Source organism: Lithobates pipiens, unplaced genomic scaffold, assembly GCF_037356315.1.
Source record: "Lithobates pipiens isolate NorthernLeopardFrog02 unplaced genomic scaffold, aLitPip1_a1.2 Scaffold_8, whole genome shotgun sequence".
Classification (NCBI taxonomy): domain Eukaryota; kingdom Metazoa; phylum Chordata; class Amphibia; order Anura; family Ranidae; genus Lithobates; species Lithobates pipiens.
The window spans coordinates 618011073-618037319 of NW_027507903.1; the positions used below are offsets into that span (position 1 = coordinate 618011073).

At 44.6% G+C, this 26247-nt stretch overlaps 1 protein-coding gene across 1 annotated transcript; it reads left to right on the forward strand.

Annotated features, from left to right (window-relative positions):
* Positions 1–2443: 2443 nt before the first annotated feature.
* On the forward strand, positions 2444–25195 carry LOC143961426 (olfactory receptor 10A3-like). The gene is made up of 3 exons (XM_077470718.1): positions 2444–2570; positions 13016–13141; positions 22306–25195. The coding sequence occupies exons 1-3, from the start codon at positions 2546–2548 to the stop codon at positions 23268–23270; spliced, it is 1116 nt and encodes a 371-aa protein (XP_077326844.1). The 5' UTR covers positions 2444–2545; the 3' UTR covers positions 23271–25195.
* Positions 25196–26247: the final 1052 nt, after the last annotated feature.

Below are 26247 nucleotides of genomic sequence, written 5' to 3' on the forward strand. Positions count from 1 at the left end.
TTGACTCACCATCACTCTGTGTTTTATTCACTTGGATGGAGGGTGTGTGTCCTCAGGCCTACCCTGAATCCTAGGGGGAAGATATGTTGCCATTAGCTCCTTCCTCCACGGAACCGAGAGTTCTCTCTTCAGGAGAGCTGCTCACCTAGTACTCTGTGGTTGGCTTTGGCTGATCATGAGGAGAGGGGTCCGGGCCTTTGTTGTACTTTGCCCCTGTCAGGAGCCTTGCAGGCTTGGGGGGGGGGGGGGGGGGTAGAGTGGAATCCTACTTATTCGGGAGGTGGACTAGAGACACACCCTTAAGTGTATTGTATTGTGTGTTTTTCACATGCATTTGTTTTGTACACTTACAGTGCCTTGCAAAAGTATTCACTCCCTTGGCATTTTTCATGTTTTGTTGCCTCACAACCTGAAATTAACATAAATTGTTTGAGGATTTGCATCATTTAATTTACAGAACATGCCCACAACTTTGAAGATTTTTTTTTATTGTGAAGCAAACAACAAACAGGACAAAATAACAGAGAAAGTCAATGTGCATAACTATTCACCCCCCTAAAGTCAATACTTTGTAGAGCCACCTTTTGTGGCTATCACAGCCCCAAGTCGCTTTGGATAAGTCTCTATGAGCTTGCTACATGTTACCACTGGGATTTTTGCCCATTCCTCCTTGCAAAACTGCTCCACCTCCTTCAAGTTAGATTGTTTGCGCTTCATGCAAACAACAATCTTTAAGTCTGACCACAGATTTTCTTTTGGATTGAGGTCTGGGCTTTGACTAGGCAATTCCAGCACATTTATATGTTTCCCCTTAAACCACTCAAGTGTTGCTTTAGCAGTGTGGTTGAGGTCATTGTCCTGCTGGAAGGTGAACCTCCGTCCTAGCCTCAAATCACACACAGTGTGGTACAGGTTTTGCTCAAGAATATCCCTGTATTTAGCACCATCCATCTTTACCTCAACTCTGACTAGTTTCCCAGCCCCAACTGCTGAAAAACATCGCCACAACATGATGCTGTCACCACCATGTTTCACTGTGGGGATGGTGTTCTTTGGGTGATGTGATGTGTTGGGTTTGCGCCAGACATAGCGTTTTCTTTGATGGCCAAAAAGTTTAATTTTAGTCTCATCATACCAGAGCACCTTCCTCCATACATTTTGGGAGTCTCCCACATGCCTTTTCGCAAACTCAATACGTGCCATTTTTTTTTTTTGCTGAAAGTTATGGCTTTCTTCTGGCCACTCTGCCATAAAGCCCAACTCTATGGAGCATACGGCTTATTGTTGTCCTATGCACAGATACTCCAGTCTCTGCTGTGGAACTCTGCAGCTCCTCCAGTGTTACCTTAGGTCTCTGTGCTGCCTCTCTAATTAATGCCCTCCTTGCCCGGGCTGTGAGTTTTGGTGTGCGGGCATCTCTTGGCAGGTTTGCTGTTGTGCCATGTTCTTTCCATTTGGTTATGATAGATTTGATGGTGCTCCTAGGGATCATCAAATATTTGGATTTATTTTTAGAACCTAACCCTGACTTGTACTTCTCAACAACATTGTCCCTTACTTGTTTGGAGAGTTCCTTGGTCTTCATGGCAGTGTTTGGTTAGTGGTGCCTCTTGCTTAGGTGTTGCAGCCTCTGGGGCTTTTCAAAAAGGTGTGTCTATGTAATGACAGATCATGTGACACTTAGATTGCACACAGCTGGACATAATTTCACTAATTATGTGACTTCTGAAGGTAATTGGTTGCACCAGAGCTTTTTATGGGCTTCATAACAAAGGGGGTGAATACATACGCACATGCCAAATATCAGTTTTTTATTTCTGAAAAATTGTTTTATGTATATATTTTTCTAATTTTACTTCGCCAACTAGGACTATTGTGTTCTGATCCATCACATATAATTGATATTAAAATTTGAACTAAAGGCTGTAATGTAACAAAATAGGTAAAAAGCCAAGGGGGGTGGATACTTTTGCAAGGCACTGTAGGTGTTTTATTTTTGTGCACCACCTTTGGTTAAACAAACAAAAAAAATAAAAAAAAATCACCCACTTGCTGGACAGAAGAATAAATAGTATGAAAATGCAGTTTTTCTTATTTATCTTACCAAAAACAGTAAACGTGTCTTGAGTATAATAATATAAAATATAGATAAAACCAAAAATGTGTCTTGACTATAATAATATAAAATATAGATAAAACCACTATGTAATCCCTTTAACATTGATTACTATTCATATCTCTTTTATATAAATAAGACTAACTGTTCTTGGCTTAGTTGATTAATATAGTAACCGTTGGGATTTAGCAGCAGGGGGGATCCAGAGTTGGTGTCGGGGGAGTTCTTCTCTGCCACAATACATCTAATTGGGCCGATGGGGATTTTTCTCTTGCGTATGTTTTGGGAATATAAGCTGACCCATAACTAAATGATGAACCTAGGTCTCATTGGCACACACTCCATAGAGTTGACTTTGCTCTAAGCCATTCTTTATTGCTGTTTCCTGGCTCCTGCCCCTAGGTCCAGCTTCCTTGCCCAGGACTTTCTATGAAATCTTTTCCCGGTCTCTCAGGTAAGAAATATACCGATGTTGGTGAAAAAATTTGTTACTGGAAACCTTTAACCTGTTTTGCTTTTAGTTTTTGTACAGTGTTTTTATTAAATGTTTTTAATATGAAGTATAATTGTTCTATATTGGAAAGTTTTGAGGCTCTACTGAACTTGTGTAGATCAGCTAAGTACATTTTGGGGGCATCAAAACAAAACTCAGCAGTATTCATTTTTTGAGGAGCTTAGTAAAGAAAACCAGCAATAAAATGTCAACACATATCAGCTGAATCGCATAGGCATTTTGTGTCTTTTTTTTTCACTAAGCTCCTGAATAAATGAATGCCCTTTGCTGAGTTTTCACTGATATGTTGGCTTTTTTTATCAGTTACGTTGATTAGTGAGGTTTGCAGAGACTTTTCAGCCAGAGCACCGGTGTTCATGTGTGAATTATGGGGGTTGTATCACTGCTTCATTTTTTTCCACTGTTTTTATTGAAAATATTCAAAATGTACAAGGGCACCAACAGGGGCGTTGTTAGGTCTGCAAAAGATCTGGGGCAAGAGCCCATAGCAGCGGTCACCAAGCTTTTTGCAGGCCCGGGGGTAAGTAATTTTTCACGGGCAATGGCTGGTTTTGGCTCTTCAATCATCATGGCACCATGGGTGATATGGTGTCAGGGTGATTGAAGTGCATTATTTCTATTGTTACATTCTAATATATAATGAAGTGGTTCAACTCACCATAATGCAGAATCAATGGGTGCCCTAGGCGTGTCACTTACCACATCTCCTGCCACCAGATGCACTGTGTCACTTGCCACCTTCGCCTGGCACCAAATGCAGCTTGTTACTTGCCACCGTCACCTGCCACTAGATGTCAATTGTCTCTTGCCATGTCGCGTGGCACCAGATGCGGATTGTCACTTGCCATATCACCTGATGTGGCTTGTCACCTGCCTTCTGATGTGGATTGTCACTTGCTACGTCACCTGCCACCATTTGCAGATTGTCATTTGCTACTTCACCTGGCACCAGATGTGGATTGTCACTTGCCAACTGATGTGGATTGTCACTTGCCATGCCAGCCAGTGCCACCAAATGTGCATTGTCACTGCATTGGTGGCAGGCTGGCAGCACTGGTCCATTTATGTCTCATTTCCACTGAGCGGAACAATTGGGTCGGTACAGTTTGGAAGGGTTAGAATGGTCCGGCCTATTCAGGCAGGGCAGTCTCGTCTTTAAGGCAGGGCAAAAGGGGCAGCTGCCCTGGGCCTTGTCATTGTTGTGGGGCCCAATGCAGCTGCCTCATACTTGCCAACTATCCCAGTTTAAATTCCCTTGTCCCTTGAGGTTTTAGTCCTGTGCTGTGTCCTGATATCTCAGTGTGATGTTCTGTTACTATTGCTGCCCAGCTCTGCCCTATTGTTGTGAACAGATGACTCACCTACAGACCCTATGTTACATGTAAATACTGGCATTCATATGTAAACAGTGGTGGAACAGCAGCATTCATATGTAAATAGAGGCAGTATTCATATGTATATCATACCCCCCGAGGTCAAATCCACCATCTACCTATACTGAATGCTGCCCACTAGGGAGGTAAAGGGGCATGCTTGAAAGTCCTGCCTACAACTGTGGTCATTAAGCCTACCATCAGCCTGTTCTGCAAAGGTAAGCAAATTAGTGAGATGGAGGGTCGTATGGGATGTGCAGAGGTAGGCAGAGAAGGAAGTACAGTTTGGGGTGCACAGGTGAGCATGGAGAGTATGTATGGAGGTAAGGAAGGTGGGTGCAAAGATGAGCAGAGGAGGCAGGTAGAGTTAAAGGGGAGAGGGATTGGAGTGGAGAGTAGGGATGAGCTTCGTGTTCGAGTCGAACGTACGTTCGACTCGAACATTGGCTGTTCGGGCGTTCGGCGAATTCCGAACGTTTGGGCCGTTCGCGTCAAAATTCGAGTGACGCGCGCGCGGACCACAATGCACTGCGGTGGCGCAGTGCATTGCTGCCCCATGATTGGCCAAGCATGCACTGTGACCCCGCATGCTTGGCCAATCGCAGCGCCGGCAGTGAGGAGAGCCATGATTGGCCACAGGCATCCTGCCTGTGGCCAATCATAGCTCAGGCTGTGTAGTGCACGCCTCACACTATATAAGGCTGCCTTTGAGGCGGCTTCGTGTAGTGTGTTACTTAGCATCTGAAGCAGTGGGTGTTCTGTGTACCTTCAACACAGTACACACCAATCGTTTTTGGCTGATTTCCTATCTTGCTGCTGTGTAGTGGTTGTTGTCTGTGCCCTGACTGCAGTATACACCACTATATTCACCTCACCTATATAGCTAGTGATCTAGCTTTAACCACTTAACAACTGCCCATTGCCGATTAACGGCTTCAGGGGGGTTGTTTAACTCTGAGAGGCCGTTAATTAACGGCCTCCCAGAATTCTGCTCTCGCGTGCCCCGAGGTGTGCGCACTCGAGAGCATCCGTGACCGCCGGGTCGCATCACGGATCACGGTAAACGGCCGCTCATAGCGACCGTTTACCACGTGATTGCTCCGTCAAATGACGGAGTGATCACTTGGAAACAAACCGGCGTCATGTTATGACGCCTGTTCCTCCCTCCCCTCTCTGTACCGATCGGTACAGCGGAGGGGAAAGAGATCGGTGTCAGCAGCGATGTGGGCTGCATCTGCAGTGCCCACATCGCTGCTCACCGAATTTAACCCCTCAATTCCCTGCCAATACTCTGCAATACCAGTGCATACTCTGCAGTACCCTGCCATTACTCTGCAGTACCCCGCCATTACTCTGCAGTGCAGTACCCTGCCATTACTCTGCAGTGCAGTACCCTGCCATTACTCTGCAGTACCCCCCATTACTCTGCAGTAACCCCCATTACTCTGCAGTACCCCCCAATACTCTGCAGTACCCGCCATTACTCTGCAGTACCCGCCATTACTCTGCAGTACCCCCAATACTCTGCAGTACCCTGCCATTACTCTGCAGTGCAGTACCCTGCCATTACTCTGCAGTACCCCCCATTACTCTGCAGTAACCCCCATTACTCTGCAGTACCCCCCAATACTCTGCAGTACCCGCCATTACTCTGCAGTACCCGCCATTACTCTGCAGTACCCCCAATACTCTGCAGTACCCTGCCATTACTCTGCAGTACCCCCCATTACTCTGCAGTAACCCCCATTACTCTGCAGTACCCCCCAATACTCTGCAGTACCCGCCATTACTCTGCAGTACCCGCCATTACTCTGCAGTACCCCCAATACTCTGCAGTACCCTGCCATTACTCTGTAGTACCCCCCAATACTCTGCAGTACCCTGCTATTACTCTGTAGTACCCCGCCAATACTCTGTAATACCCTGCCATAAATTGCCATACCCAGCCATACTCAGAGATACCCAGCCATACTCGGTGATACCCTGAAATACCCAGCCATAGACGCCCCCCACCCCTCACCGCCCTCCGGTGCTTCTACCAACTCGCCAGTACGATCAAAGCCAGAATCTTTTTTTTATTTTTTATTTCAGGCTTCCCAGCCTAGAGGTGAGATGTGGGGTCATATTGACCCCCCAGATTTCACTGTAAAGAGGACCTGTCACCCCATATTCCTATTACAAGGGATGTTTACATTTCTTGTAATAGGAATAAAAGTGATCAAAAATATATTTTTGGGGAAAAAAAAGGCAAACTAACATAAATAAAGTAAAATGAACAATAAAAAAATAAAATAAAAATTAAAGCGCCCATGTCCCCATGTGCTCGCATGTGCCACACATGTGAGGTATCGCCGAGAATGTTAGAGCGAGAGCAATAATTCTAGTCCTAGACCTCCTCTGCAACTCAAAACATGTAACCAGTAAAAAAAAAAAATTAAAGCGTCGCCTATGGGGATTTTTTAAGTAGCGACGTTTGGCGCCATTCCACGGGCATGTGCAATTTTGAAGAGTGACATGTTTGATATCTATTTACTCAGCATAACTTCATCTTTCACTTTATGCAAACATTGGGCTAACAAGTGGTTAATAATAGAGCTTGCAGTCAGTAGTGTTAGGAGATAGTGCGTGCTGTCTGCGTGCTCTGTACCCAGTACATACCACTATAATATAGGGCAGGCCCCTACTTTCAAAACATCCAACTTACAAACATCTCCTACTTGCAAACGCAAGGAGACAGCAGCAAGTGAGATGAAAAAAGATGGACGACAAAACAAATTATACAGGGGTGATAACCCTTCCCTATGTTTTCCAAAAAGCTTAAAGATAGTTTTTTTGACTGGAGCTACACTTTAAAAATGTACCGGTTGAAAATGACAAACAGATTCAACTTAACACAACAAACCTACACAGTCCCTGTCTTGTTTGCATCGCCTGTATACTGCTGTTCTGAGTATATAGGGCCTGGGGGCCACACGCATTTCCTTTTTTTAATATGGGTACGGGGTTCCCCTTAATATGCGTACAAGACCCAAATAGGCTGGTAATGGGCAGGGAGGGCTACCCATGCCATGTTTCTCAATGATTTTCAACCATATTGCAGGAACCAGATATAACATTAAAACCGCAAGCAGTTTTAAATGGTGTTATTTCCGTTTAATGTCATTTTGTGCAGGGACTGTTCTAAACACGGGAAACACGTGGCACTTCACAGGCATACTACAGACACCCCCCAGGCACCATATTTAAAGGAATATTTCACTTTTTTTTTTCACTTTAATCGTCATTAAAATCAGTGCTCCCGCCAAAACGGCAGTTTTTAAAACTTTTTTTTGCAGTGACCCATGTCCCCTGAGGCAGGAGGCAGGTCCCCAAACCCTTTTTAGGACACTATCTTGCATATTAGCCGTTAAAATTAGCACTTTCCAATTCGAACGTTCGAGTCCCATAGACTTCAATGGGGTTCTGACGTTCGTACCGAACGCGGGGGTCGTTCGCAAGTTCTGGTGCGAACCGAACCGGGGGGTGTTCGGCTCATCCCTAGTGGAGAGGATGGGAATGGTTTGGAGTGCAGAGGTTAGCATGGGTTTAAGGATGCAAATGTGTACTGACAGAGGGGATAAATATGTAGGTGGGCTGCTCTATGTGCTACAAATGTGGAAGAAAGTCCCAAACCCTTTTTCAAAATCACACAAAAACAATTAATGGCACCACTGTGCATCTGCTAAAGGACAGCACGTTTCTGTGGTGTCAGGAAAACAATTTTGCATGCGTTCCCAACACACACAAATGTGAATGCAGGCTAAATGTCTCAGTTACATTGGTGGTCAGTGTAAATCTTCTCATTACATTGGTGCTTGGTGTAGAATCCTTACATTCACACTAGTGGCCAGTGTGAATGTCTCCCTTCATTATTATTATTATTATTATTATTCAGGACGCCAACAGTTTGCGCAGTGCTTTACAATATGAGGGCAGACAGTACACTTACAATACAAATCAATACAGGAGGGATCAGAGGGCCCTGCTCGTTAGAGCTTACAATCTAGAAGGGAGGGTCAAGTTGAAACAAAAGGTATTAACTGTGGGGGGGATGAGCTGATGGAGAAAATGAAAATACAGTTAGGTGTGGGTGGGGTAGGCTTCTCTGAAGAGAAGTGTTTTCAGGGATCGTCTAAAAGCTAATAAAGTAGGAGATAAGCGGACAGATTGGGGTAGGGCATTCAATAGGATTGGAGAGGCTTTGGAAAAGTCCTGGAGGCGAGTATGGGAGGAGGTGATGAGGGAGCTAGAGAGAAGGAGGTCTTGAGAGGAACGAAGAGGACGAGTAGGTTGGTATTTAGAGACTAAGCTAGTGATGTAGCTGGGGGCAGAGTTGTGGATGGCTTTGTATGTAGTTGTTAGTATTTTGAATTTAATTCTTTGGCTGAGCGGAAGCCAGTGGAGGGATTGACAGAGAGGTGGTCAGTGTAAATCCCTCCTTACATTGGTGGTTACTGTGAATGCTTCTATTACATTGGTGGCCAGTGTAAACCCCTATTACATTGGTGGCCAGTGTTGAAACTCCTCTTTATATTGGTAGTCGGTAAAAAAAATAAAAAAAAAAAAATCAGCATTGCCATTGATCACACCCTTCCCCCAGCACTACCACTCATCCTAGGAGTCCTAATATCCCTAGAAGTTTTCTGTCTATTAATGAGTCTCCTCACCTCCCCAGTCCATGGTGGCAGGCAGTGAGGAAATGATGTACTCTAACCTTTAGCAAACAATCAGAAAGCAGAAATCATGTGCTGTAACTCTAGCAACCAGTCAGTGAGCGGTAATGATACACTGTAACCTTTGGCAATCAATCACTGCCTGATCTGATTCAGTAAACTGATTTTTAGTCTAGCTGCTATTTATTGTATGTCTCAGAGCAGGTGTAGAGTGAAACTGCATGGAGGGGGGGGCCCCAAGAAAATTTTTGCCCAGGGTCCAATCAATATTAAAGACGGCCCTGTATTCAGGTGAGCGTTTCCACTGCAAGTCGGACCGCCAGGGGCCATATGGGGTTTAGAAAAAATGCCTTTGACGTCAGCATTGAAGTTTTTTCTGTCCGCCAATCAGTGGAATGTATTGTGTGATGACAGTAGCTCCGCCCTAACCGTACCGTACCATTTTTTATGGCCCCACATCTGAAGCAGGTGCGGTATGGTTCGGTTGTATGAGCCGCTTTCATAATAGAAACACTCAAAATAGCGTACCGTACCGAACCAACCCGAACCGCTCAGTGGAAACAAGGCATTAGTGAGGGCAGGAGAGCGGTGATGCGGGGTGGGCAGTGAGAGATGATGTCATCTCTCTGCTCCCAGCCGCACCTCCGACATTGAAGAGGCCCATGCTGTGAGGGCGGAAGAGATGATGTCATCTTTCTGCTCCCTGCCACAACTCGCTCCCACATAGAAGAGGCCCGGTTGTGAGGGTGGAAGAGTGGTTATGTAGAGTGGGCGGAGAGAGATGATGTCATCTCTGCTCGTCCGCCCTCTCGCTCCTCTCCTCTCATCTGCCTCTCTCATGCAGCCCTGTCCTGTTGGTTAGGCAGGGACCCTGCAGCAAGAGACTCAGGCTATGGGCCCCAGATTCAGGGCTATAGCCCCAATAGCCACCCCCTAGCAACAACACTGACATTAACTATAATAGGAGGAACAAAAGAAAGAACATAGTAGAAAGGAAAAAAAAAAGGTAAATGGCATGCAGTAGTCCAAATGCAAAAGCAAGTGAAATCAGAGGCTAGCACTGCTTTAAACAAAAGGTGTGCAAAATATTGCAGTTGTTTTCTTCTAAAAAAAGACGTGGATGCTTCCAGCATGCTCCAGAAAATGAATCTTGCGGCCTGTGTGGAAGCTGTGGTCTCTTTGCAGAGGTCCTGCATAACACCAGCTGAGTCAGACCTACTGTACATAGTTACATAGTTAGTCTGGTTGAAAAAAAAACACAAGTCCATCTAGTTTAACCAATAAGGGTGGAAAAAAAAATTATACAATCCTTCACTATGTTGTCAAAAGTATTGGGACACCTGCCTTTACACGCACATGAACTTTAATGGCAGCCCAGTCTAAAGCTGCGTACACACGATCAGATTTTACAATGGGGAATGTTGGATGTCAGGCTGTGGTGGAAAATCCGACTGTTTGTACGCTCCATCGGACAATTGTTGTCGGATTTTCCGCAGACAAATGTTGGATTGCAGATTTTAAAGTTTTCCGTGGACAAATATCTGTTCTTGGATTTTCCTAGCGTGTGTGCACAAGTCCGTCGAAAAAAAGTCCAAAGTACAAACACGCATGCTCGGAAGCAAGGACGAGTCAGAAGCGGTCGGTCTTGTAAACTAGGGTTCATAATGGAGAATTAACATTCGTGACGTGGAAAATATTAAATCTCGAAATGCAGCGCACATTTATCTTTAATGGGATAATAATGAAGCTCCTTTGCTGGTGATACTGATGGAGTTATTGCAAACGAATTTTCCAAGGCTTTTTTTTTCTAGTGATATGAAGAATAATATTATTATGCTTTTTTTTATTTTTTTTACTTGGGCAAGTTACCACAGCACTATTATTCTGTCGTTTTTAGGATCAAAGATACAACTATGTTGGTGTCCCTTGTCAATTTTACATTGTATTTTTTAAAATGTAACTGCCTACTCCCAAACTGTCATTTGAAGTAAAACACGTAGCCAAGTATTATTCTCCACAATTATTTTATTGTGCATTAAAATAAGAAAACAAATAAAATTAAACATGCTACCTGCCAGTAGAACTTAACCAAAAAGTGCATTCTATGCATCCAAAAATATAGAAAATATACCAAATCAAATCATTATTCAACCAAAAAATAATGTCGAAGCAATAACTCCAAGACCAATAATAAATAACACGTTATCTCCTCCGATTCTGCAACATGTTTGGTTGACGAATGGCCATTCAGAAACAAAACGAAAAGCACGAAATGAAAAGTGCAAAATGAAAAGCGCGAATCGGCACTCACCAAACTTCTACTAACAGGAAATTAGCAGAAGGAACCCAAAGGGTGGTGCCAAAGAGCTGAAAAAACATGTGGTACATTACTACGTTTGTGTCTATTGGCTGTTTGTATGCAAGACAAGTTTGGGCCAATGCCCTTCAGACAAAAGTCCATGGTTTTGTTGGCCAACAATCTGAGTGTACAAGGCTTTAGTCTGTAGAGTTCAATATTGAGTTGGCCCACCCTTTGCAGCTATAACAGCTTTAACTCTTCTGGGAAGGCTGTCTACAAGGTTTAGGAGTGTGTCTATGGGAATGTTTGACCATTCTTCCAGAAGGGCATTTGTGAACTCTATGGACTAAGACTGGTATACCTTTAACTGCTTCCTGACCAGCGCACACCGATATACGTCGGCAGAATGGCACTGGTAGGCAAAGGGGCGTACAGGTACGTCCCTTTAAATAGCGGCGCTGCGGGCATGTGCATGCCACTGCGTTCTCCGTGACCATGACCGCGGGTCCTTCGGACTGGATGTCCGCCGTGTGCCAGCGATCATGTCACAGAGAGATAGAACAGGGAGATGCCTTTGTAAACAAAGCATTTCCCTGTTCTGCCTAGTGACAGGACAGCGATCACTGCTCCCTGTCATCGGGAGCAGTGATCGATGTCATGTGTGTTGTAGCCCACCCCCCGCCAGTTAGAATCCCTCCCTAGGACACACTTAACCCATTCATCGCCCCCTAGTGGTTAACCCCTTCACTGCCAGTGTCATTTGCACAGTAATCTATGCATTTTTATGCCACTGATCGCTGTATAAATGACAATGGTCCCAAAATAGTGTAAAAATGTCTGATGTGTCCACCATAATGTCGCAGTCCCAATAAAAATTGCAGATCGCCGCCATTACTAATAATAAAAAAAGAATAATAAAAATGCCATAAAACTATCCCCTGTTTTGTAGACGCTATAACTTTTGCACAAACCAATCAATATATGCTTACTGCATTTTTTTTTAATCAAAAATATGTAGAAGAATACGTATCGGCCTAAACTGAGGAAATAAATCATTTTTTTATGTATTTTTGGGGATATTTATTATAGCAAAAAGTAAAAAATAATGCTTTTTTTTTCAAAATTGGCGCTCTTTTTTTGTTTATAGCGCAAAAAATTAAAACCGCAGAGGTGATCAAATACCACCAAAAGAAAGCTCTATTTGTGGGAAAAAAGGATGTCAATTTTTTTTGGGTACAACATTGCATGATTTCTGCCCCTGACATCAAGAATGGGGCATAATTTCTCCCCCTGGCGTCAACAATGGGGCATAATTTCTCCCCTTGGCATCAACAATGAGGCATGATTTCTCCCCTGGGCATCAACAATGGGGCATGATTTCTCCCCTTGGCATCAACAATGGGGCATGATTTCTCCCCCTGACATAAACAATGGGGCACAATTTCTCCCCCTGACATCAGCAATGGGGCATAATTTCTCCCCCTAAAAATTAACAATGGGGCACAATTTTGCCCCCTGACACCAACAATGGAGGACTATTTTTCCCATTGATACCAGCAATGGGTCCCTCTAATACCAAATTTGGTGATGTTTACTTCCACTGATGCCAGGAAAAATTTCCACTCCTGCTGGCCACAGACCAAACCCCTAAAGTCTGAAGGACAATAAACTGGCTCCTAGTTTGGAGACCCCTGATTTAGATGATCAGATTTATCAGTGTTTACATGATGTTTTTAGAGTTCATAATCAGATTCTGGGTGCAAAGAATTATATTTTTTCTGCACCCCACTGAACGGCTAAATGTGTAGATAAGTGTCCAGTCTAGTTGGCACCATTGGGAAATCAAAAGTCTTGAAGCTCCAAGTTGAGTGGAGTTGAGAGTGTAAATTTGGTGTTTTTTGCAACCCCACCTCCTAAGCCCCTTGAGTTCCCAGGAAGAAAGACGCTATAGAAATACAAATTAAATTAATACATTATATTTCACTTTCTACCCTTTTTTAGAAAGCCATATGAAATCTGTATGGAGTCACAACTCTGAACACGTCTATCCACCCGGGCTTTGCCAAGAACTATTAATCGAAGCCACAGCCAGAGTTACTTTTGTGTTACATGTCTGGACACCGGTTGGTAGGTTTGGTGTAAACTGCTCCATGCTCAAGCTTTTCAATTCAATCCTTTAACTTTTCTTTAAAAAAAATCAATTTTCTTGTTAATTTTTTTTTGTATTTAGGGTTATTTAGTTTATATCATTTAGGGGCATATTTATAAAGTGGTGTTTTAATCACTGTTAATTAAAGTGTCTGTAAACCTCAGACATGAATATTTTAACAAAGTCTGCTTCTGGGAAAATTAAAAGTCTCTATTTTGTTCATCTCTAAAAGTTATAAGTGATTCAAACACAGTTCAGTTTTCTGGATGTTCAAACAAGTGAAAAAAAATTCAAACCTCAAATAATGCACCCGAACCCCATTGAGGTCTATGGGAGCTAAAGCTTCTATTTTTTTGGTTGTCCTTTTTCAAGGCCAGTTTGCAAGAATTTAGGAAAAAAACGTGTCGGTAGCTTGGCACTGCCAAAGCAAAAAAAAAAAAGACTTTTAAAAGGCCTTTCAGTGGGGAACAGGTCTTTTAATAGAGTTTTAAGGGCAAGATTAAGATACATAATTATTTTATACAAGATGTTTGGGAGATTCCTTAAAACTGTGTTTGAAGTGGTGCACTAAAACTAAAGGGGATTTTACAAATTGTGGCTAGAAAACATATTTCCTGAAAGGCTCCATGGCAGCATACGTGTGGGTAGCCCCGCCTCCACGATTACCCAATAGGACCCAACTCCCATAAATCTTTGCTCCTGGCCACTATCAGTGTTCCTTTTTTGTCCTCCCCAGTAGGACCAGATGGTTTCTTTCCTGGAAATAAAACTTCACGACGATCGATTGGCTGATTGACTGAGAAATTTTCCTCCGATAGGCCCTGACTGTTAAGCAGGGTATGGAGAGTATTTGCAGAGTAGCGCTGAAGAAAGGATTTCCTACCTGAGTGCGCACGGTCTGTGTCCCGTTGTTATGGGTGACCATTATCTGCTGGAGGTATGGCGTGTGTGTTCCAGTCCGTTCGGCCAGGTGATCGTTGGTGGAGTGGTGAGCCTTTTATCTATCCATGGCAGCATTGTATTTGTGTGTATTTCTTTTGTTTGTCTTGCGGTCTCCTCCATGCCGTTTGCGTTCGCTTCCGCGTTCCAGCAAACCTCTCTCCTACTTCCGGGTTATGCAGGCGTTCTGCGCATGTGCGAACCCGGTATGAGACCGAGGCTTGGTTCCCGCGCATGCGCGCGAGCGCCTCGCGTCTGACGTCGGCGATGACGTCACGGGCGCCAAATTTAAAAGGCTTTGGAAGCTGTCAGAACCCTGGGAATGTTTGCAGTGGTCGCAGCGACTTCCCGGGGCTGTCAGCGCGGCGGTTTAAGGTAAGAGCGTGTCCCTTAGGCTGGGGAAATGCTTTTAAAAAAAAAAAAAAAAAATGTGTGTTTTATTTTTCTCTTTAGTTGCAGTGTTTCTTAAACTGTGGGTTTATTGTGAATATGGACGCCTTACTGCCTCCTAGTGGTCAGCCCGCTCATGTTAGGTAGGTCTTTAGTATTTATGCTTTTTATATATTGGAGAGAGTGTTTGGCATAGGTAGGATTGACTGTATATCCTTTTCTCTCTCTGTCTGTTTTACCCTTACAGCCCTTCTGGGTCTGATCCACAACCTAACACTTCTAGACGCAGTGGATCATCAAGATCACACCGCCATAAATCCTCCTCAAGATCTAGCCAGCATAGGTCAAGATCTGAACAGCATAATAAGAATTATTCTCACCCCCCTGCTGCTCACTCCAGCAAGCGTACGGAAAAATCATGCTGGGGGTGCAGGATGCCTGTTCCTTCGGACGTATCCTTATGCGATCATTGCTTCTCCAAAGCTGCAGATGAAAGGGATGATGCAGACCAGCGTTTGGAGTCAATAGTAAGACGGGTTGTGAAGGAGTCTCTGCAGGAGAGGGACGCTCTACAGCTGTGTGAATCCCCGTCAGAATTATTGGCTCCTCCACCTGGAGAGAACCCATTGCAGGAGACATGGGAATCCTCTCAGCCAAGCCGCCTATCTGCTCCCATCTCAGATAGTGAATCTGACTGTGAGGATCCTGGTTTAGGTTTTGACTATGGACTGGTGCCTTCATTGGTCAAAGCAGTGAGAGAGGCTCTGAAGTGGGAAGACCCTGTTACTTCCCCACCAAAGCAGAGAAAGTTCTTTAAACAGCTCAATAAGGAGCGACAATTTTTTCCCTTCCTTTCAGAGTTGGGTGACATTATTACCGAGGAATGGAGCAAGGTGGATAAAAAGGGTTCCATGCAGTCAAAAATCCTGAAATTATATCCCTTTAAAGAAGAGGATGTGAAGCACCTGGAGTCAGCACCACTGGTGGATGCAGCGCTCATGCGTTTGGTGAGATATGTAACCCTACCCTTAGAGGATACGGTATCCTTTAAAGATCCTTTGGAAAGGCGGATCGATTCAGACCTTAAGAGGATATATCTGACTTCTGGAATGGCTTGCAAACCAGTGCTTGCAATGGCAGCGGTATCCAAGGCCATAGAATCCTGGGCTGATTCTGTAGAGGAATTCCTGAGGGGTATTTCTATTGAATCAGCAAAAGACTCCCCTATTCAAGAAATCAGGATGGCGTCTGCCTTTTTGGGGGAGGCATCTATTGATGTTATCCGCCTGATATCTCGGGATATGTTAGCAGCAGTCTCAGCTCGCCGTGCGTTATGGCTCCGTCCATGGCTGGCGGATCCAGCATCCAAACAGGCCTGGTGCCGTATTCCCTTTGAGGGGTCATCTTTGTTTGGTAACAAGCTGGATACTGCCATATCCCGGGCTACAGGTGGGAAATCTGGGTTTCTTCCCCAGGACAGACGTCTTCAAAATCAAAGGCGTCCATTTCCTAGAAGACAAGGCCCTGATCGTGCCAGGGAGGCGCGGAGCTATAGACCTGGTCGAGAATTCTCAAGGTCATGGAGATCCAGGCAATCTTCTTTCAAAAATACCTCAAAAGGGGGTTCGTCCGGCAAGCAGGATTCCGCGAAATCCTTTTGAAATTGGGCCCGCTCAAACTTGTCAGGTGGGGGCTCGTCTTCTCCACTTCAGGCATGTTTGGGCGGCCTCAATTCGGGATTTTTGGACTGTAAAAACAATTTCCTCAGGTCACAAGTGGGGTTTTATCAGCACCCCAAAGCTAAGATTTATTCCCACAAATCTTCCAGAATCAAAAGAGAAGAAACAAGTCCTATTGACCTACGTGAACTCTTTACTGGATCAAGGCGCAGCCGTTCCCGTTCCAGAAGAAGAACGTGGAGAGGGCATGTATTCCCCTTTGTTTCTGGTTCAAAAGAAAAATGGCACATGGAGGCCGGTAATAGATTTGACCCATCTCAATTCCTTCATTCGCAAAGAGAAGTTCAAGATGGAATCTCTGCTTACCATCCAGCAGTCCGTGTATCTGGGGGACTGGATGATATCAGTCGATTTGAAGGACGCTTACTTCCATGTTCCCGTGGCAAAGGAGTTTCAACAATACCTCCGCTTTGCAGTAGGCACTCAACATCTTCAATTTACATGTCTTCCCTTTGGGTTAACAACGTCCCCACGGGTCTTCTCCAAAGTTCTTTTGGCAGTTGTGGCCTTTCTCAGAGTCAAAGGTGTTCGTCTCCATCACTATCTCGACGACCTTCTTCTGCTATCCCAGAACAAAGATCAGCTCTTGGAGCACAAAGACCTAGTCATCTCCACTCTACAGGAGTTCGGGTGGCTTCTGAACTTAGAAAAGAGTCACCTAGATCCAACTCAGTCTCTTGTTTTCCTAGGGGCGCAGTTCAACACAGCAGAAGGTACTATCGCCCTTCCAGAAGAGAAGGTTGGAGTCATACGAGACAGGATTCATGCAGCCCTTGCAGCATCCCATCTCTCGGCTCTCCAATGTCTGAGGGTGATTGGCACAATGTCAGCCACCATTCCCATGGTAAAGTGGGCCCAGTGGCACACTCGTCCCTTTCAGAAGGGGTTTCTACAACAGTGGGACTTATCCAGCCAGACACAGCGCATATTCCTCACTCCAGCCATGAGGACGTCTCTTCTTTGGTGGCTACAGGGGAAGAACCTGCGCAACCACCATTCAATCATTCCCATCTCATGGGTCACGGTAACTTCAGATGCCAGCAACCGAGGATGGGGCGCTCACTGCCTTTCGGAGGTCGCTCAGGGCAGGTGGACGTTTCCATCACAGAGAGTCGTCTCCAATGTTCTGGAGCTAAGAGCGGCCTTCCAGGCGCTTCGGTCATTCCATCATCTGACAGCGAATGCCTCGGTCATGCTAAGGTTGGACAACACAACCGCGGTGGCTTACGTAAAGAAGCAAGGGGGAACTCGCAGCTGGTCCCTGTTACAGGAGACGGAGCCAATAATGAATTGGGCTCAGAAGAATTTGTCCAACCTTTCTGCAGTCTACATCCCAGGGGTGCAGAATGTTCAGGCGGACTTCCTATCGCGTGTCGAGTTGGACAACAACGAGTGGTCTCTACACCGGGAAGTATTCGATTGGCTCCTGACCTTAGGATTGTCCCTGGAAGTCGACTTGTTCGCTTCCCCGTGCAATCGGAAGCTTCCGAAATATTACTCAAGGTTCAGGGATCCCCAGGCATATGGGATAGATGCCCTCACAGAACATTGGAAGTTTCAGACAGCTTACGCCTTCCCTCCAGTTCCGGTGATCCTGCAATTCCTTCGGAGACTCAGGTCAGAGAAGGCGGAGATTCTCGCAGTAATTCCTTTCTGGCCCAACAGACCTTGGTTCCCTCTACTGCTGCTCCTCAGTTATCAAGAGCCAGTTCCCCTGCCTCTCAGGTCGGATTTGCTATCTCAAGGCACAAGGTTACATCCATGCCCATCATGTCTGAACCTCAAGGTATGGTTTTTGAGAGGGAAAGGCTAGAAGCTCTTGGTTGTCCGGAAGAGGTCATCCCAACCCTTCTCAATTCCAGACGCGGGAGTACTAATAGGGTATATGAGCGTATATGGTCCAAGTTTTCGGCCCATATGTCCTCCAGAGAAAATTCTTGCAGTTCTCCAACAATACAAGACATACTAAGCTTTCTTCAAACAGGCCTTGATTTACCTCTAGCTATCAGTTCATTGAGAGTCCAAGTATCGGCTATTTCAGCCTTTACGGGTATTTCCTGGGCAAACCATGCACTGGTACAACAATTCTTCAAGGGAGCTACTAGGCTCAGACCCCAAAGAAAACCAAGGTTTCCTAAATGGGACCTCCCTTTAGTGCTGGATTTTCTCTCAAACCTTGGAAAGGATTCTACGGAGCCTCTGTCCATAAGGGATCTCACTCTCAAGACCATCTTCTTGGTAGCTATAACCTCAGCCAAGAGAGTTTCTGAGATTAGGAATCTAGGTTCGGAAGAACCCTTTCTGACTTTCTTTCCAGATAGGGCAGTATTGATTCCCATGTTGGGATCGCATCCCAAAGTAACCTCGGTCTTCCATGAGAATCAGGAAATTGTGCTTCCCACTTTCAAAAACTCAGAGAGTCAGGATGTTCATCCTCTGGACGTAGGACACGCGCTGAAACAATATTTGGAAGTCACAGCTCCCTTTAGACAAACGAAATTTCTTTTTGTTCTCCCTCATGGCAAGAATAAAGGATTGCAAGCTTCGGCTAGATCTATCTCTACCTGGATCATTCAGATCATTCAGAGGGCGTACAGAGCAAAGGGCTTGGCTCCTCCTGAGGCATTAACAGCTCATTCAACACGGAGTATTTCAACATCGTGGGCAGCTTCTCGCCATGTGGCGCCTGAAGTTATTTGCAGAGCGGCCTCTTGGTCTTCTATTAATACCTTTGTTTCTCATTACTGTGTAGAGCCAGCGGCTCTGTCTTCTGTTAATTTTGGTTTGCAAGTTTTGTCGGTTGACAATGCTAAATAAACTTTTGTTCTTTGCTCGACATTTTGCCCACCCGGGTGTGTTTGGCGAGTTATTTCCCACACGTATGCTGCCATGGAGCCTTTCAGGAAAACGGAAAATTTATATCAAATACTTACCGTAATTTTCCTTTCCTGATAGGCTCCATGGCAGCAGGAGTTCCCTCCCAAATGTCTGGAGTCGGCTAGTTACGGAACACTGATAGTGGCCAGGAGCAAAGATTTATGGGAGTTGGGTCCTATTGGGTAATCGTGGAGGCGGGGCTACCCACACGTATGCTGCCATGGAGCCTATCAGGAAAGGAAAATTACGGTAAGTATTTGATATAAATTTTCCGTTTTATCAGGTGTGTTGGTGTGAATTTTTTTAAAAAAGCAACAAAAAAGCCTACTTGTTAACTTGATGCCTGCGTACATGAATCCTTAAAGAGGAAGTCAACCCTGGTGGGTTTTACTTCCTCTTTATTTCCCTGCAAAGGTAAAGCATAATGGGCTACTATGCACCGCATGGTAGCCCATTATGTGTCACTTACCTGAAACCGCCGCCTGCGATGTCACCATTGTCCCCACAAGCAAGGAGCGTCCATCTTCGCCCCTCTTCCTTCCGGGGGCCGCGAACTCCGGCTCTGTGACCATCCGGAGTCGCATGACGTCACTCCCGCGCATGCCCTTTCTAAAGTGCGCATTGGCTGATGACATTGGCACTTGGCTTTTCATAAATCTACGCGGTTTAGGAGATATTTCCAGGACCTACAGGTAAGATTTAGGTTTTACAACAGAGGTCTCAAACTGGCAGCCCTCCAGCTGATGGGAAACTACAAGTCCCATGAGGCATTGCAAGGCCGACAGTTAGAATCATTAATCCCTCAGGCAGAGGCATGATGGGACTTGTAGTTACACAACAGTTTGAGGGCCACCAGTTTGAGATCCCTGGTTTACAACCACTTTAAAGCAGAACTCCATCCAAATCTTTTTTCCATGTCCTTGTTGCTGATCTACTTTCACCAACTTTGCCATCCATGTTCTTCTGAGCTCTGTAGTTCCTCTACAATAGGTTGCTGAACTTTCTGAAAAAACATTATTTCCTATTGACATCCTGTTTGTAAGGCCGCTGGCTTCTATCCCTCTCCTAAGCTCATCCAGTGGTCTGACATGCCCCCCTGTAATCCTCTGAAAACAAGCAGGAAGGAAGCAGAGATGCAATGGGCAGATGGGGTCTCACAGCCCCTCCTTCTCCTGTCTCCTCCCTGCTCCTCCTCTTCCCTTCCAGCAATCTGCCCTCCACTGTCCCTGCCACACCATCTCCCCGAACAGCCTCCCCCGCTATCTCTTTGCCATGTGGGGGTTATTATTAGAAATCAGTTGTATGACACAACGGGGATGTCCTGCTGTGTCAGGTATAATATATCAGAACACTGATCGCTGAAATCCACCTCCCTCCGGCATTGACACTGTGCGCTGTCAATCACAATATCAGGAGGCGGGACATCAGCATACGGTGTTCTCTTTTACAATACCTGACACCGCAGGAGATCCCAACTGTGTCATACAAGTGACTTTTAATAATAATTCACGCTTTACACTGGTGGGACCGACATACTGCACTTGTGGTCCCTGGCATTCGGCACTGATGGTTCCTGGCATTCGGCACTGGTGGTCCTTGACATTAGGCACTTGTGGTCCCTGGTGGTCCCTTGCATTCAACACTGGTGGTCCCTGGTGGTCCCAGACATTTGGCACTGGTGGTCCCTGACATCTGGCACTGGTGGTCCCTGAAATATGGCTCTGGTGGTCCCTGAAACTTGGCTCTGGTGGTCCCTGAAATTTGGCTCTGGTGGTCCCTGAAATTTGGCTCTGGTGGTCCCTGACATTTGGCTCTGGTGGTCCCTGACGTTTGGCTCTAGTGGTCCCTGACATGCTGCACTGGTGGTCCCTGACATTCAGCAATGGTGGTCCCTGACATGCTGCCCTGGTGGTCTCTGACATGCTGCCCTGGTGGTCCCTGACATTTGGCACTGGTGGTGGTCCCTGACATTTGGCTCTGGTGGTCCCTGGCATTTTGCTCTGGTGGTGGTCCCTGGCATTTGTCTCTGGTGGTCCCTGACATTTGGCACTGGTGGTGGTCCCTGACATTTGGCTTTGGTGGACCCTGACATTTGTCTCTGGTGGATCCTGACATTTGGCTCTGGTGGTCCCTGACATTCGGCACTGGTGGTGGTCCCTGACATTTGGCTTGCTGGATGCAGATTGAGGGGTGTGATTTATGTTGAAGTGGGCGAGTTCACATTTACATGTACAAGCCTTGTGTATCTCCCACATTCCCTCCCATCCCAAGGATTCATGGGAAATGTAGGCTGATTACAGTTAGAGAGAGAGAGAAGAGTATATGGTGCAATCACTGTTCTAACACCTCCTCCCTGCCAGAAAAGATGATGCATTTTTTGAATCACAAAGCTGACTTCCTGAAAATTCAATCACAAATCTCTCTTAAACGGTAAGAAACTCACAAATGTAATAACTGTTTAGTGTTTTGGGGGGTGGGGTCGGTACTAATGGGGGATTTTCTTTAAAACCCGGAGTTCTGCTTTAATTATTTTTACTCAATCTGTATTTTGTAAATAAATGTAATTCAATGCAAAAAAAAAGGACAATGCACATTTTTTTCATTACAGTGGGTTGTGTTTCAGTGCATGCCCAGTTGTTGTTGATCTATGGTGCATTGGCAGCCGAATTAAAATAAATGGGATACCCAACACCATGCACATTAACAGGTGGATGATACCAGGTGGAATACATTTATGCTCTAGCAATCCTGAGTACAAAAAAATAATAATAATTTGAAATTTATGTTGATTGCTTTAGCTTTAGTATTAAGTGTATTTGACATTTTTGTTGATTTTATGTTGATTTTATGTTGCCATTGATAATTAGTGATAAGCAAGCCTGTTAGAAAATAAAGCAAAAGAGCAAACAGGTGAATTTAACATTTTTGAATTCTACCAGATATACAGTACCCTTTCTGGCTTATGTGCAGATACTTGTACAGATTATGAAGCATGGTTGTCTGGATTCCTAAGCTGCATAATGTAACTTCAATTACCATGTCTCACATTTCCCTCTATTTTTATAGTTGGAAAAAAATGGGTATATTTAAGATTTTTTCATCACTGTACATTGCTGTTGTGAAATTCCTATAGTTACTTGTTACCATGTTCTAAAAACATGCCCAATTCTATTTATTATTATTTTTTTTGGTTCTAGTACTCCATAAGATACTTTTGTATGGCCTCCAAATAATGACCAACAAGAACCACACACTGGTGAAAGACTTTCTGCTCCTGGGATTCGGCGACCTTCATGACTTTAAAATTGTAGTTTTCACCGTCTTTCTGGTCCTTCACATTATTGCCTTAACCAGCAATGTTCTTGTTGTTGTGTTGGTTGTGTTCATCCGGAGCCTTCACTCTCCCATGTACATCTTCATCAGTCAACTGTCTTTGTCTGAAATTGTCTTCACAAGTAACATCGTGCCCAACATGCTGTGGTTGATACTGGTGGGTGGTGGGAAAGTATCTGTGGCCAGATGTTTTTTCCAGTTCTATCTACTAGCAGTTCCAGTGGTTTCCCAGTGTTTACTGTTGGCTTCCATGTCCTTTGATCGATATTTGGCTATATGTAAACCACTGCACTATGCAAGTATCATGACTTTTAGACACCAATTGAAATTAAGTACTTTTTGTTGGTCAATGGCCTTAATGATAGCTTTTGTACTGTATGCTTTATTACGTAGTATAGAATTCTGTGGCTCAAATACTATCGATCATTTCTTTAGTGACATCTCTCCCGTGGTAGAACTTTCTTGTTCAGATAACCCAGCTGTTCAGCTGGTCACTTTTGTATTTTCTTTCCCTTTTGTACTCTGTCCATTTATTTTTATCATAGCCACGTACATCTCCATCCTCCACACCATTCTTAAAATTCCATCCACCACTGGAAGGCATAAAGCTTTCTCCACCTGTAGCTCCCACCTGATCATTGTGAACCTTTACTATGGAACCTTAGCAATAGGATCCACACCTATCTTTCCATCGAATGTCAATTCTGTCAACCCGAACAAGATTCTTTCTTTGCTATACATCTTTTTGACTCCATTAATCAATCCTCTAATTTACAGCTTGAGGAACCAAGAAATGAGAAATGTTATTAGGAAATTCACTTATCTTTAAAGATGAACTCCAGGCGAACAGCTAAATACACTGTTGTGTCCCACCTATGATACATAGTTATATAGTTGGTAAGGTTGAATAAAGGCATGGATCCATCAAGTTAAACCTGTGTGGGTGTGGGTGTATGCATTCTCTACCATTTCTAATATCCCCGTATATTTCATTTGCTAAGATGCCCATCTAAGAGTTTTTTTTTTTAATTATCAACACTTCCTGCTGACACCACCAATTGTGGAAGGGAGTTCCACATTCTCACAGTTCTAACATTAAAGAACCCTCTGCGTAGTTTATGGTTGAACTGCTACTCATGCAACTACTTTGAGTGGCCATGTGTCTTCTTAAGCAATCTGAGACTGAGTCGTTTTTCTCTATGCTAGAATCGCCATTTAGATGTTTGTATACTGCAATCATATCTCCTTTTAAGTGTCTCTTCTCCAGGGAGAATACGTTTAATGTATGTAGTTGTTCTTCATAACTGAGTTCCTCAAGTCCCCTTATCAGCTTTGTTGCCCTTCTCTTGACTTACAGCACATACATCCTGAGAACTGGAGACCAGAACTGGACGGCATACTCAAGATGTGGCTAAACCAGAGTGCTATAAAGTGGTAGAGTTATAGTTTTGTCCCTTGAGTATATACCGCTTTGTCAGGTATAGTATATCAGAACACCGATCGCTGAACTCCACCTCCCTCCGGTATTGGCACAATGCGCTGTCAATCACAATACCAGAAGGTGGAACATCAGCACACAGTGTTCTAATTTACAATACCTGACACCGCGGGAGATCCCAACTGTGTCATACAAATGATTTCTAATAATAATTCCCGCTCTACGCTGGTGGAACAGACATGATGCATTTGTGGTCCCTGGTATTCAGCACTGGTGGCCCCTGACATTCGGCACTGGTGGTCCCTGCCATTTGGCACTTGTGGTCCCTGGCATTCAGCACTGGTGGTCCCTGGCGGTCCCTGGCATTCGGCACAGGGGTCCCTGGCATTTTGCACTGGTGATCCTTGACATTTGGCACTGGTGGTCCTTGACATTTGGCACTGGTGGTCCCTGAAATTTGGCTCTGGTGGTCACTGACATTCGGCTCTGGTGGTCCCTGACATTGGGCTCTGGTGGTCCCTGACATTACGGCTCTGGTGGTCCCTGACATGCTGCACTGTTGGTCCCTGACATTCGGCACTGGTAGTCCCTGACATTTGGCTCTGGTGGTCCCTGACATTTGGCTCTGGTGGTGGTCCTTGACATTTGGCTCTGGTGGTCCCTGACATTTGGCTCTGGAGGTCCCAGACATTCGGCACTGGTGGTCCCTGACATTCGGTTCTGGTGGACACTGACACGTTGCACTGGTTTGCATTAAAATAAAAATGCTTTGCATTTATAAGGCTGTGTGTGGGGGGATTCACTAATGGGGGATTTTTTTTAAATCCCGGAGTTCAGCTTTAATTATTTTTACTCAGTCTGTATTTTGTAAATAAATGCAATTCAATGCAAAAAAATAGGTCAATGCACATTTTTTTTCATTACAGTGGGTTGTGTTTCAGTGCATAGGAAAAATGATGCATGCCCAGTTGTTCTTGATCTATGGTGCATTGGCAGCCAAATCAAAATAAATGGGCTACCCAACACCATGCCCATTAATAGGTGGATGATAACAGGTGGAATACGTGTATGCTCTAGCAATCCTGAGTACTAAAAAAAATGATTTGAAATTTATGAAATTTATGAAATTTATGTTGATTGCTTTAGCAATCCTGAGTATTAAAAAAACGTATTTGACATTTGTGTTGATTTTATGTTGCCATTGATAATTAGTGATAAGCAAGTTTGTTAGAAAATAAAGCAAACAAGCAAACTGGTAAATATAACATATTTGGATTCTACCAGATATACAGTCCCCTTTCTGGCTTATGTGCAGATACTTGTACAGATTATGAACCATGGTTGTCTGGATTCCTAAACTGCATAATTTAACTTCAATTACCATGTCTCACATTTCCGTCTATTTTTATAGTTGGAAAATAAAAAAAATGGGTATACCGTATTTAAGATTTTTTTCATCACTGTACATTGCTGTTGTGAAATTCCTATAGTTACTTGTTACCATGTTCTAAAAACATGCCCAATTCTATTTATTCTTTTTTTTTTGGTTCTAGTACTCAATAAGATACTTTTGTATGGCCTCCAAATAATGACCAACAAGAACCACACACTGGTTAAAGACTTTCTGCTCCTGGGATTTGGGGACCTTCATGACTAGTGATGGACGAACTTCCGACGGGACGTTTCGCGAACGCAGACCGCGAACATGGCCGATAGTTCGCAAACCGGAATGTTCGCGGTGGGCCCCATTGACTTCAATGGGAGGCGAACTTTGCAAACCTACAGGTCAAATTTGCAGCCACAAAATAATTAATAGCTGTGCAAACATAGTCCCACCACATGGCCAATGACATAACACATGTATGAGGTGAATCTGGGATCGACAACTACAAGCATTCTTTTTTTTATATGGGAAATTGTTGTGACAATTCAGGACTGTGGAGCTCATGGAGGCAATGGAGAAGAGGGAAGGTCAGGGACCAGGGTAGGCAAAGAAGAGGGTGCAGGAGATGATCACCAGCAGCGTGACATACAGCAATGACGCCTGCACCATGATAGAGTCATCTGACACCAGCACCGTGATAGAGAGCACTGACATCAGCAGCGTGACATACAGCAATGACACCTGCACCGTGATAGAGTGATCTGACACCAGCACCGTGATAGAGAGCACTGACATCAGCAGCGTGACATAAAGCACTAACACCAGCACCGTGATATACAGCACTGACAGCAGCACCGTGATAGAGAGCACTGACATCAGCAGCGTGACATACAGCAATGACACCTGCACCGTGATAGAGTCATCTGACACCAGCACCGTGATAGAGAGCACTGACATCAGCAGCGTGACATAAAGCACTAACAC